The 14,733-nt window shown below is 35.3% G+C and overlaps 2 protein-coding genes across 2 annotated transcripts; both read left to right on the forward strand.

The window, feature by feature from the left end:
* Positions 1-8,278: 8,278 nt before the first annotated feature.
* Positions 8,279-9,627, forward strand: LOC128215417 (uncharacterized). The gene is made up of 2 exons (XM_052922101.1): positions 8,279-8,455; positions 9,415-9,627. The coding sequence occupies exons 1-2, from the start codon at positions 8,279-8,281 to the stop codon at positions 9,625-9,627; spliced, it is 390 nt and encodes a 129-aa protein (XP_052778061.1).
* Positions 9,628-13,888: 4,261 nt separating this feature from the next.
* Positions 13,889-14,623, forward strand: LOC128215418 (uncharacterized). The gene has a single exon (XM_052922102.1). The coding sequence runs from the start codon at positions 13,889-13,891 to the stop codon at positions 14,621-14,623; it is 735 nt and encodes a 244-aa protein (XP_052778062.1).
* The last annotated feature ends 110 nt before the right edge of the window (positions 14,624-14,733 follow it).

The following is a 14,733-nucleotide window of genomic DNA, read 5'->3' on the forward strand; positions in this document are numbered from 1 at the left end:
GTTTAAGAAAATTATTCAGCTGTGATATTATGCTTATTTAGTTCGAGAGGATCAGGTCAATGAGTAATGCTTTTGTAACAAAATCATTAACAAACAAAAAGGTTGCAACGATATCTTGAAGAAGACCGACGGTTACAGTGTATATCGCATTGTCGGTGTTAGGAAAATTGCAAGGCTGTTTATGCTTGAACTATCCAGGATAGTGCTTTTTCAGTGACCTTTGGGCAGTATCCCATTTATCTATGATAAAGATGATTTTTGATCGACATATGTTTTTATTGCACCGTTGAAAAAATTCTTATGAGGGATATCAGATTAAATTTGCAAGAAAGGAGACCATATGAGACTATACAAGATCACAGTAAGACTTAGCATTCACCAATCATTTAATACTTTTGCATTACCAGCTATTAAATACACGGTTACATTCTTATTACCAGTTTATCAATATTGCATGACTTCCAGTGTCACAGTACATATTGTCAACATGAGGGAAATACTGTTACCCGAGGCGAAACCGAAGGTAACAGTATTTACCCGAATGTTGACAATATGTACTGTCACACTGGAAGCCATGCAATATTTATTTTATTATACCGAACACAGGTACATTCATGTACATATTTAAGATTTTTACCATTACACAACTTTCAAGTTTAATCAATTTATTTTGTAATTATTGTTTGTTTACATTAGCTGTCATTTTGTTGCAAATGTCGTTTAGAAATAATGCAAACACCGGTTGTAACCAGATTAACAACCTATTTTAATAAGCGCTTAGGCCATCATTTTTTTATTATCTGATTAACAAGATTTTTTTCAAAAATGTTGAGTCGAGGGGGCGAAATAAAAATAAAAATAAAAGCTGAAAAAGTGAGCAGTAGTACAAAAAAATAAAAATAAAAGTACCGAGAGGGAGCATAAAATTTATTTTCATTTATATCATTTTCAGCCCAAAATGCCTGTTTATAGAGCTATATATCATGTATATGCATGTTTTGTGTCCATAATAACCACAGAAATGTATAATAAAACACTATTTTACTTCACAACACAAATTTGCTCAATTTATGCTTTTTTTTCAAGTCTTGTAGATTGAAGCTAGATTAAGATTTGGAATGGATTAACAATTGAATTGTACAAAATAAATTGAATGAAGAAACATGTTTTGGCTTATTGTAACATGAACTTGTAAAACAAGAATGACATTTCAGATGAAATACTCGCTAACATCAAGTTAAACAGCAGTCAAACAAATATTGCAAACTATTTGATTTAACTTAGGTTGTAATGCACTATTACCAATAGTGAATGGTAAACTTTCTCTTATTCATAACAACTCAAAATTAATGTTCTATCAAGGTGACATAAAACATCAGCTATTTCAGATACAGTAAAACCTCCCTTAAAGACCACTTCAATAATAAGACCACCTCAAAATTAAGAACACAATATTCAAGTCCATTTTCCAAATTTTGCTCTTTCATTTAAGGTCGTTATTTAGGCCACCTCAATAATAAGATCAGTTGTAAAGGATCCCCAGGGTGGTCGCAAAGTGAGGTATACTGTATATTGTAAGTATTGTAGCAGTATAACTACAGACTTTGTGAAATAACTGAACATAATGGCATCAAGTTCTCACAAAGTGGTCTACAATATCAACCAACAGATTGGTCATAAATGTTGACCACACATTCAATACATACACAGTAAAGTATTTTACTTCACTTCAGATATGTTAGTGTACAAAGAATGAAACAGAAAACTGTACACTGAGAAAGCTTGACAGCATTTAGGTAAAAAGCTGCTGAATAAGAGACAAAAAGGTCTGCATTATCTGAAGTGCATTGTTAAGTACTTGTCATACTTACTGAGTCATAAGAACATTTTAATAGATTGTCTAGATGGTAAACGGTTTTTAAACCTATTGAAACAAATATTGACGTCCAGATTTCAGCACTGTTGGCACAATTCATATACAAGTCCACCTTCCACAGTCTAATCTCTTATTACATGTTATAGAACTTACTACATGTGCTTGCAAAATAAAAATCTTCACAATCAAACTAGTGTTTGTTAATATTTTAACTCAGACAAGCTAAAATGATGTTAGAAAATTATGTAGTCATAACAAGAGATGTACCAAAGCCTTACTATTGGTATTTTGACTAGAATAAACATTGTAACATATACATTTTGTCATTTTTTCAACATATTAACAAGATTCCGTTGGTATACTGAGGATATAACATTAAATGCTATCAGCAAAAATAATATATTCTCATTTTATATATACATGCATGCATATATATATATATTTATTTATTTATTGTGCTAATGGCCACCGGCCTATACACAAACATATGGACATATACAAAGAATCATGGTCAGTGTTTATACTAATATACATACATTGTACAACAAAAGCTTTTCACAAAAGAAGTTTGTAAAAACAATATTCATATGACACATGCCTAACATTATCAAATTCTAATATGGCAATTACCGTACATGTACCATAAGTTTACATTACTGTTGCATTGTCATATTCAAACCTTCGTTCTAAGTATTTGTCAGATTACTATATCACACATCCAACATACAAAAATTTAATTATTTGATGTCTTGTCCAAATATTGTTACTATGAGAGGATTAGCTATTCACTCAATATAATGGGAGTTAATTCTGTTAAAACGGTAAAGAATAGCTAATTTAGGTTATGAGGACAAATAAAATTGAGTCTATGTCACCACAGTGAGCACGACAGATTCTGCTCTAGCTTGACAAATACTTGGTTCGATTACGTGCCTGGAAATAATTTTTAAAATATACAATAATACATTATAGATCAATATAATAATTATAATCAGTTACATTTACATGAAAATGTTTTTGTGGTCTACAAAAAAATGACTTTTTTAAAAACATTCAATCATTGTTAAGTTGGAAAATCTTTCAGTTGAGAAGAAACCTAAACATTCTGTAGTTGCTTCAATACTGTATGAATTGTGGATTGGTTTTGTTTGAAATGTAATGCAATGCCATGCATCCCATTGATCAGTTGTTTCAATTACTCGTGATACCAAGCTCCAAAGTCACCATGTGAAATGTACTAAAAAGAAGAGACAATATGTTAACAAACGTCTCTAGACTGCCTGCATGGTGCACTTAACTGTATAGTACAGTTGATGTAAATTTATAATTGTAACTGCGCCACCATCTTTTGCTTGTGGTCTAGACAGCATTAATTGCACATGACCCAAAAAGTGGGAAAGTAGTGATGTCATCACAGTTAGTGTGTAAATCCAAATCACAAGTCAAAATCTGTCATGAAGTTTGATAAACATGTAAATAGAAACAGTTTTACATCAAATGGCTCCATCATCTTCTTTGATATGTTTTTTTTTTAAATAAAAATGAATCCATTCAAATGTCCGTAAACTCGTCACTTTAAAAAATGTTATTCATAGCCCATCGGTATTCAGGGTCATCAGTACCGTATATTCATCTCACTCTCAGCCTAACTCGCATTAATTTGGGGAAATATTAACTCGTAGTCGTTGCATCATTGTTAATCCCGATAATAAATTGCGTTTTGTAAAAAGTTTCAACTGGAATATTTCTCTAAATGAAAAGGCGTGTATTTTTTAAAATGCAATTACCCGAAATCATTCAGAACCCAGAACGGCGTGTTTAAATCCGTGTCCGCATCATCCCCGGCCACACGCTCGATATGGACGTCTTTGTCTGCTAAATAAGCAGATGCGAACTCCGACAACGATTGGTTAAGGTTGATGGCCTGGATTGTCAATGTTTCTGTTTTGTTGAGGATTGTTTTCACTTTAAAATAACAAGCAGCTGACGATGCCGCCATTGCAGACGATATTCAGAGTCACCTCCCTTGATGGTTATACTAAAACACGGCATCGATGCTCGAAATGCGGATATGTTTTGCGAATTCGTTAAAACTAGTCGAAGAATGCATTTTTTCTTTCTTTTGAAGCACAGTTGATAGACGAAAAACTTAACGTGTAATTGGCAGACAATCAAGTTAGAATTTTTGCAACATTATGCACAGGGCCTATGTTTAGCACAGAGCGTCGTGGAATAGACGAGTTCAGGCTCCGGGCTTTACCACATCCTCACCGCAATCGAATCTCCTCGGCCAACAAGCTGCAATGTTATCTGTGTAACGGAGTCGTTCGGAAATTTCCGTGGGTTGTCGACAATGACGTCGCCTTAGCAGCTCGGCGATCACAAAGCTGTAGAGAATGTCGATGGATAGCCGAATGTCAGCTTCGAATCACCAGGGAAACCCGTGATATAGGTTTAATACTCGGAAATGAAGTCTGCGAGTTGTTTTTTAATGATCATGTAAAGCTAATTTAATTTTTCCAAGAAGTTATTTTATTTTATTTGCTCCCAATTTTTCGGGTCGGCGGGCAAAGTAAAAATAAAACAGTTGATGATCTCTTTTATTTTTATTTCATTTTAGCAAAAACTTGGGTCGGCGGGTTTGTAAATCAGATTATTAAAAAATGATGGCCTTACCACCTCAGCCTTGGGAAACCAAAAATGCCTATCTTAAGACGCGCTTGATATGAGACAGTAACATGTCAACCGGTCAAAACGGTACTGTCAGTGTGTGACAGTACTTAATTGCCCATGATGGGTAAATGCGAAATTAACATGGGCAGGTCACGTGAGGTAAAATAATATTTTATGTAAATGCATTATTTAGTAAGTAGTTAAAGATTAATCAACCAAAATCTGCAATGCCCAATTACTCTCCTTGTTTTTGATAATGAATTCCTTATACAAAATATAAGGTTGAATATAGAGGTCATACATAACCAATCATTCAGCGATTTGATTTTATGAACATTTTTCAGGTTCGTGTTATCTTTAAAACCGTCTAGGAACGGTCCAGCGGTGTGACGTCTTCTTTTTAGCTCACCTGTCACTTTGTGACAAGGTGAGCTTTTGTGATCGCCTTTTGTCCGGCGTCCGTCGTGCGCAGTGCGTCGTCCGTCAACAATTTACTTAAAAGACATCTCCTCCTTAACCGCTAGGCCAATAATAATAAAACTTCATAGGGATGTTCTTTGGGTGGTCTTCTATCAAAGTTGTTCAAAGAATTCAATTCCATGCAGAACTCTGGTTGCCATGGCAACCAAAAGGAAAAACTTTAAAAATCTTCTCCCAAACCACAAGGCTTAGGCCGTTGATATATGGTAGGTAGGATCACCAAATTGTTCGTCTACCAAGATTGTTCAAATTATGGCCCTTGGGTCAAAATTGGCCCCGCCCCGGTGTGTCATGGGTTTTCTCTATATGTTTATAGTGAAAACTTAAAAAATCTTCTCCTCTGAACTTACTTGGCCTAGAGCTTAGATATTTGGCATGATTCATCGTCTAGTGGACCTCTACAAAGTTTGTTCAAATATTGCCCTGGGGTCGAAATTGGCCCCGCCCCGGGGGGCCATAGGTTTTCTCTATATGTTTATAGTGAAAACTTAAAAAATCTTCTTCTCTGAACTTACTTGGCCTAGAGCTTAGATATTTGGCAGGATTCATCGTCTAGTGGACCTCTACAAAGTTTGTTCAAATTATGACCCTGGGGTCAAAATTGGCCCCGCCCCGGGGGATCATGGGTTTTCTTTTTATGTTTATAGTGAAAACCTTAAAAAATCTTCTTCTCTGAACTTACTTGGCCTAGAGCTTAGATATTTGGCATGATTCATCGTCTAGTGAACCTCTACACAGTTTGTTCAAATTATGGCCCTTGGGTCAAAATTGGCCCCGCCCCGGGGGGTCATGGGTTTTCTCTATATGTTTATAGTGAAAACTTAAAAAATCTTCTTCTCTGAACCTACTTGGCATAGAGCTTAGATATTTGGCATGATTCATCGTCTATTGGACTTTTACAAAGTTTGTTCAAATTATGGCCCTGGGGTCAAAATTGGCCCCGCCCGGGGGGGTCATGGGTATTCTCTATATGTTTATAGTTAAAATTTCAAAACTCTTCTTCTCTGAACTTACTTGGACTAGAGCTCATATATTTGGCATGATTCATCGTCTAGTAGACCTTTACAAAGATTGTTCAAATTATGGCCTTTGGGTCAAAATTGGCCCCGCCCCAGGGGGTCATGGGTATACTTGATATGTTTATAGTTAAAACTTCAAAAATCTTCTTCTCTTAACTTACTTGGACTAGAGCTTAGATATTTGGCATGATTCATCGTCTAGTGGACCTTTACAAAGATTGTTCAAATAATGGCCTTGGGGTCAAAATTGGCCCCGCCCCGGGGGGTCATGGGTTTTCTCTATATGTTTATAGTGAAAACTTAAAAAAAATTCTCCTCTGAACTTACTTGGCCTAGAGCTTAGATATTTGGCATGATTCATCGTCTAGTGGACCTCTACAAAGTTTGTTCAAATTATGGCCCTGGAGTCAAAATTGGCCCCGCCCCGGGGGGTCATGGGTATTCTCTATATGTTTATAGTTAAAGTTCAAAAATCTTCTCCTCTGAACTTACTTGGACTAGAGCTTAGATATTTGGCATGATTCATCGTCAAGTGGACCTTTACAAAGCTTGTTCAAATTATGACCTTGGGGTCAAAATTGGCCCCGCCCCCTTGGGGGGTCATGGGTTTTCTCTATATGTTTATAGTGAAATTTTCAAAAATCATCTCCTCTGAACTTACGTGGCTTAGAGCTTAGATATTTGGCATGATTCATCGTCTAGTTCAACTTATGGCCCTGGGGTCAAAATTGGCCACACCTCGGGGCTGATGGGTTTTCTCTATATGTGTTATAGTAAAAACTTAAAAAAACTTCTCCGAACTCACAAAGACAAGTAACGTCTTAATTTAAACTGGATAACATATTTAGTACACATACCAATTTTCAATATGGGCCACATACAACAATTAATAACAAATATACATATATAGATACACACGTAAAATCAAGTAGTGACAAGAGCTTAGATATTTGGCATGATATATCATCTAGTTGACTTGTACCAATATTGTTCAATCTTTGGCCCTGGGGTCAAAAAATGGCCCCACCCGGGCGGTCATGGGTTTCCTTATATATGTATATAATGAAAACTTAAAAAATCTTCTTCTCCGAAACCAAAAGGCGAAGACCTTAGATATTTGGTATGAAGTATCGTTTATTGGACCACTATTAAGATTGTTCAAACTTTAGCCCTGGGGTCAAAATTGGCCACGCCCCGTGTGCATAGGCTTAGGTTTTCAATATTTGTATATAATAGAAGCATAAAAAACATTTTGCAAATATTGTATTAATATCAATGTGAACACATTATGTTTGTTTTTGCAAGCATAAATCGTATTATTGGTGTCCCTGTTAGTTCTGATATTCACTTTGTCCTAAAATCAAGCTAATTTTTGATGTCATAAGTGCAAGGTAGCAATTTATTGGATATTACTGAGTTCAAAGAAATGTTTTGCGTACCTATACACATGCTGAGTACAAATACCACTCTGGTGTTAGTTTGTTCCTTAGTTTTTATGAATGACATAGTGTGTAGTGTGCAACTTTAATAAATGGCCAGTAGTCATACTACTGATATGTTATTGTGGGATTCAAATACATGTACAGGAGTCTTCAAAATTAACTGGATAGATATTCCACAGAGTGATCAGATATTAGCTTTAAAGGTAGCTTAACATAATGCCATTTATCTGAGTATAAATGGTTGCAAATAGACAAACTGACAGTGCAGCATCTGATAGGAGAACAAGGAATGTTTAAAAAACAATATTTGGTTATAGATATTCCCGTATCCTCAATACTTTAGAGAGCTCTAAGATGTTAGCATTTCTATTCATTAAACTGTGACCTTATTATGTGAGCTTTGTTTTAATTTCATAGTATAACAAACCTTCTTTTCCATATTCAGTTTAAGGATGTTTTGTAAATGATGTTTAAATTTGTAAACAATAATGTTAATAAAACATTTCAGGTGTCCACTTCGATGACCACAGTTGTGTTGTTGCAGCGTATTCTGCCTTGATGGAGAACTTTAAGGAATTTGAAGTTAAAAAGTGAAGTTAAACACAATTTGTTTTGATAATTGCTAAAAAAAACAAGTAAGTAAATGTTCACTTAAATACCTCTTAATGTCGATTTTTCAACCTTAAAATTCCTATATTTTGTGCAGAAATTGCCTAAACCTCCTATATTTTTGGACAAAATTGCCTATATTTTTTCACCAGAACTTGTTGACAGCCTGCAGGGCGTGCATGGATTCTAGCGATAAGCGTAAAAACTGGAAACCTACAGCATATACACGAATCTGCTCGGAACACCTTCTTGATGGTGTTGGGCCTAATTTTGTTCACAGTAATAAGATTCCAACTGAGAACCTAGCACAGCGACCAAAGACAGTAGCAACTAAATCGAGAAGAGTTTTACTTCAGGTAAGTTTTGTATTTCGAGAATTGAATATAGCTGTAAAGTAGGCACTTGGTGTTTTGGTATCTAAAACATTATTGGTAACAGAAATGAAATGTGTATGTAAGTAAAAAAGAGTGTGTATTTAACAAAAGAGTGGGTTATTTTCATGAAAATGCATTCTTTGTTGAAGATATTTGACAATGTCTTAATTAAACATATTTATTGTACAACAACTTTGCAAAAAGTTTAATGTATATGCTAAGTCACTCTCACGATTTTGCGCAGGAGTGTTGTGTACTGATGTGGGGGAAACAAGATGAAACACTGCCTCTTGCCCCCTCACCGTTGGCATCCAAAAAAACCCAGCTCATTTGTGCCGATGCCGGGAATCGAGCTATGGCTTCCTTAGTGAAAAATTTTAATTTTAGTAAAGCCTATTTTTGTAACATGTATTTATGTTATCTTATTAAAGACATCCATAAAAAACATACAAACAGAGGTTATACCTAAGGAGCGAAGTGCATATTAAGATGTAAATTTTTTATCCACGATAATACCTTTGCTATACCAGTCTTTTGTCCTTTAAGACAAGTAATTAAAAAATACTACTTGCCCAAAAACAGTTTTACTTGCCCAAAACAACCAATTCATGCGTAAATGTAATACATTTAATTTTAATGTTAAAGTTCAATCAGGATTTATAAATTGTTGCTGCAGAAATTATTAATTGCCCCGTTTGGGCAATCACCTGGGAATTTTGACTTGCCCAAATTAGTATTTACTTGTCCCGGGCTTCGGGAAACCCAGTTACGACGAAGACTGCTATTATATTAACAGGATATTTAATTCTCTGTAGTTTTCTATATTATTTTTGGTGACTATTTATATTGTGGTAAATAATTAACTTTACATGTAAGTCATGCTATGTAAAAGCAGTTGGAGATCAGCAGAGACAACAAAATAATGTGAATCAAGTGCACAGATTAAGCCTGAAACCTGTGATGTTGGTTTTGGAACATGTAAACCTGAGATTACTATAGAAGACGTCCATTACTCTGAGGAAAAGATACAGTTTTATACAGGACTTCCAAACTATCACACATTTGAAGCTTTATTTACCACTCTTACTAATTTAGATAACAATACCCTTTCTAGTGGAACAGGTCGGACGCGAAAACATAGACCAGTTGATTAATTTCTTATGGTTATGATGAGGTTAAGATTAGGTTTATTGGTCAAATATCTCGAATATAGATTTAAGGTTGCAAGTAACCCAGTGTCCAAGATATTTCATATCTGGATAAATACTTGAAGTCTATAGTATTCCTTCCTGAACTTCATGTACTTAAAAAACTTGTGCCTTCTTGTTTTAGTGCATTTAGTGATACAGGGATTGTGTTAGACTGTACTGAAATATTTGTTCAGAGACCATCTTATGGTGGACAAGGGTTTTATTCATTTGAAACCTGATTTGGTAAACAAAATGTAAACTTATACTGCCTTCCTTTTAAAACAAAGGAACAGTTTAAAAAGAAGAGGTGAACCAATGATTATTAGAGAATATTTTAATATTAAGGTCCATGTAGTAAGAATTTCCCCTACTAACACAAAAACACAAATATGCAGAAGTGCAGATTTAGTTGTTAAAATTATTATGCACCATTTACCAATACCAGTTGAGTGATGAAAATAAAGTAATGAAAAGTATGCATGTTTTAAAATGCCCAGTAATATGTATTCAAAATTGTATTTTAAGAACTTATTTGCAATGCATTGTGAAAATAATTTGTGACACTCTTATTCAAAATAAATACATACACATGTATAACAAACATCAATTGTGACTGATTTACCTGTCTTTTTACTAAATAATGCTTAATGAAAAACATCAATTACTTATAACAATAATGCAACCATTTGTGAATGCTAAAAGATTTACTGCGGTCTCTATAGTCTCATAACGTAGAAATACCAAGTTTTGTGCTCATTTATTTCATATTAAACTTTGTATTGTTCATAAAATGTATTGTTTTCAACATTTATTCATTATGTTTGGAATATAAAATAATAGTATTAATTGTGGTAAATCTTAACAGGGAGTAAGAGAACATCTTTAAGCCTGATATCTTATTTGATTTATTGAACAAAAGCTATTACTTAGATCAATTCATTGTATTCATTTATATATGCTGAAGTAAACTTAATTTGATGTTCTGTAAGGCCAACAACGCTTTTGTTTATAGTCACCTGTATGATGTTTTAAAACCTCAGAAATAGCAAAAACCTCTTGGACCTTATCCTCTTACATTAAAAAGAAATCCAATTTAAAAAAGGAAAGGCTAAATCAGCTTTGGGTGATGGAAAAAAGTGAGGGTAGGTAGGGATACTGGAAACAAACCTTTTTACCAAGACATGTACCTTAATTACATTGCACCAGGCTTGGAGGCACATGGTAAAAATAAAACTCCTTTAACTGCTCTAGCAAGTTGTTCCAAGAATCAGGATTGAAGCTGAATGTCAAGTGCTTAAAATCTTTTGTTGTGTAAACAAGGAGCTCAGACTTCTGAATCTCAGATATTCCCATTTCCCAATTTGTGTATAATATCTTTGGTTTGGTTTTAATGCAATGGCACCTTGTTCATCTGTAGTACAACAGAATTCACTGTCGTTGCATGCGTCAGTGACAGTTTTGTATCTCCATTTGTATGGGCATTTTACCTCGACTAGGTACTTGTCCTTTTTTTTTTAAAAAGCAAGACCGTCTGGGCTAGCACTGAAAAATGAATATTGCTGCTTGCTCAATTATGTTAACAGTCTGCTTATGTTTTAAGTTTATCTAAAGCTTTAAATTGCTTATTAGCTACAACTTCAATCTTCCTGCCACATTTTAATGCAGGAATATTTGAACAATCAATTTCATTAGATTTTGACACATTTTATTAACTAGTTTTGTGTAGATCCCTGCGCCTTTACGAGCTGGGCAGATCAGTTAGAAAAAATACAGTTTTTGAGTGCTGCACATGTAGCTAATTGTAAATATTGAACCTATTCCTTCAAGCAGAAGAAAGTCAAGATTTAAATACCCCGAGCCTTACCCTTACCTTAACCATGAAACGTTTGAATCGCCTCTATGCATCGAGCCACTTATGAGCAAAATACCTCTAGTCAGCAAAACGCCTACTTATCATTATAGAGCAAATTGAATAACACTGAACCATTCCCAATCACAGCTTTTCAGACAACCTCATGGGCACACATACAGACAAAGGGACAGACCAAACGAAGCTAGCATGTTAAAAGATAATTCAAATTTATTTATACATGTTTTAGCACATTTCATTTTTTCAAAAATATTCCTAACAGAAATGTGCTTTCTTTTTGCTCAAGACAGTATATCAAAATAAGTTTTAACCGATTACACTATTTTTATAAGATCCCATCCCTTGTCTTTCTTCGTTATTTTCATAGAGCTTTTGTTTTTCTAGAACATAATGAGGCTGCTTATTATAAGGAAACATCTGAAAATTAAGTGGTTACTAAATAAAAAGTAGCTGTTGGATATATATTGGTTGCTGAATATGATTCAGTTGCTGATTGGGTGAATATGGCTACTAAGGTTTAAGTGGCTGCTGACTGATGTTATTTTAATAAAACTCAATTGTTAATCCAGGATGATTTATATTTCTATAACCTATGCACATTCGTCATTCCCTCGCTCTGTGTTAGGGTTAGAACAAGACTGTAATCATTTGGCTATGTGTTTTTATTCAAACCCATTTATGATAGGAATATAAATAAACCGTGGACAAGCATACAAAAATGTTCTTTACCGCACTGAAAACATAAATTGTAGTATTCATGGTACGTCGTTTATATGTCTATGATTATAAAACTAGTATTACACCATTAAATTTAATCACATGACTTATTTTTTTCTGTACGAGCAGATTTTTGCGGAATGAAACTAATTGCCGATGAAGGTCAACAACATACTATATAATAGAACAGAACAGTTTATTCAATCTTACCCAAAAGTACATTGTCTCAATACACATGTGACTTTTATATATAAACAAATGTTCATAAATGCCTTCTTACCTATGAAATCAGTAGTTTATTAAAACTTGAAATTTATGTTTATGTCCTTATTATAACAATATGAACAATAACGTCCATTACGAGGTATATTATTACGTTCGAATTGTCCTGTGTGTATTCTCAACGGGTCAACATATATATATTCTCTTAATTTAGCAATGTAGAACTCTTAGGTACTGAAACTAGATAATGTTCATATTCAAAAGTGGTTTTACAGGAAAACAATGAAAACTACAGGGAAAAGACCATGTGTCATCAAAGAACCAAATATCAGACCTGTTTAGAGAAGCAAATTAGGGCCCAAATGTCAGACATAAATGTATTAACAATACAAACACACAAACATCACATAGATAAAACACGCATCATATTTCCAATACATGGTGTGATTATCACCTCTCATCTTACTTGTTTTTAAACTAAAAATAATCGAAATAAAGGTCTTGGTACAGTTGCAAAAAAGTGATTAAGGTGCCGGAAAAAGGTTTCAAATCTTATCATGACGTCAGTGTTATTATTTATGATAAAATATATATGGCCTATTGTCTTAACAGTTATTATATTTATCTAAACAGTTTGGTTTACTCCTTTGAGCGACCTCAGAATTATAAGATAAAAGACAGTATTAAAATATGTATTGATATTCAGATAAAGATTGTGTTCAATTGGATAAAAGGGCATACTGCTTAAATGTAAAAGGCTTCAAAGTATGTCCATAGAAATACAACCTATGATTTCCAACCTATGTAGGCATCGTTGACTAGTGCTTAGGAAATGCTTTCAATGAAGCACAGTATTTTTGACGATAAATACAACATGCATCAAATCATAAGGTCCGATCTTAATTATGCCTAAATCATTATTTACGCCATACACATGCGTAGAGCACCTATTATGTTATCTGATTAAACAAACAATTAAAACGGATAAAAAAAGTCCTAGCGTTGGTTGGATAGCCCATGTTTGTGTGACAACGGCTTTAAACGAGTTTCTTTTAGGCGATATGGGACATGTCTAGTTGCTGCCCATGAATTGTTTCGCCTGTGATTAATTTGGCTCTGCGATAAGGTGCGTACACCATTGCTGCCAATGAAATGACATATATTGGATGTATTTCTTTCATTGATACGGGATGTACTTAATTGCATTCAATAAATTTTTAACTATAATTGCTGTCATACCTGGAATGTATTTCGATCAGTGAAAGGGGACATTCACCATTGCTGCCAATGAAATGTCATACCTTGGACATATTGCGTTCAGTGTGAGGGGATGTATACCAATGCTGCCAATGAAATGTCAGAACTGCGAATTACTTTGCTCCGTGATAGTGGACGTGCACCACTGCTGCCAATAACATGTCATACCTGGGAAAAGGGACGTGCAGCATCGGTGCCAATAACACGTCATACCTGGGATATTGGACGTGCACCATCGGTGCCAATAACACGTCATACCTGGGATATGGGACGTGCACCATCGGTGCCAATAACACGTCATACCTGGGATATTGGACGTGCACCATCGGTGCCAATAACACGTCATACCTGGGATATGGGACGTGCACCATCGGTGCCAATAACACGTCATACCTGGGATATGGGACGTGCACCATCGGTGCCAATAACACGTCATACCTGGGATATGGGACGTGCACCATCGGTGCCAATAACACGTCATACCTGGGATATGGGACGTGCACCATCGGTGCCAATAACACGTCATACCTGGGATATGGGACGTGCACCATCGGTGCCAATAACACGTCATACCTGGGATATGGGACGTGCACCATCGGTGCCAATAACACGTCATACCTGGGATATGGGACGTGCACCATCGGTGCCAATAACACGTCATACCTGGGATATGGGACGTGCACCATCGGTGCCAATAACCCGTCATACCTGGGATATGGGACGTGCACCATCGGTGCCAATGACACGTCATACCTGGGATATGGGACGTGCACCATCGGTGCCAATGACACGTCATACCTGGGATATGGGACGTGCACCATCGGTGCCAATGACACGTCATACCTGGGATATGGGACGTGCACCATCGGTGCCAATGAAATGTCGTTCTTGTGATAGGGAGCTTGCACCATTACTATCACTTTAATGTCATAAATGGGTTTGGGACATAGAAACCACCATTAAAACAGTCAGAAATGCCAAAACACACCAGTCAGAGATGGTAC

This window comes from Mya arenaria, chromosome 13 (assembly GCF_026914265.1).
Source record: "Mya arenaria isolate MELC-2E11 chromosome 13, ASM2691426v1".
In the NCBI taxonomy this organism is placed as follows: domain Eukaryota; kingdom Metazoa; phylum Mollusca; class Bivalvia; order Myida; family Myidae; genus Mya; species Mya arenaria.

Bases quoted from the DNA above. Each gene is read 5' to 3' on its own strand.
- LOC128215418 (XM_052922102.1), top strand. From the start codon at position 13,889: ATGTCATACCTGGGAAAAGGGACGTGCAGCATCGGTGCCAATAACACG.
- LOC128215417 (XM_052922101.1), top strand. From the start codon at position 8,279: ATGGATTCTAGCGATAAGCGTAAAAACTGGAAACCTACAGCATATACA. The intron at 8,456-9,414 runs GTAAGTTTTGTA...TCAAGTGCACAG, and splicing joins CGAGAAGAGTTTTACTTCAG to ATTAAGCCTGAAACCTGTGA.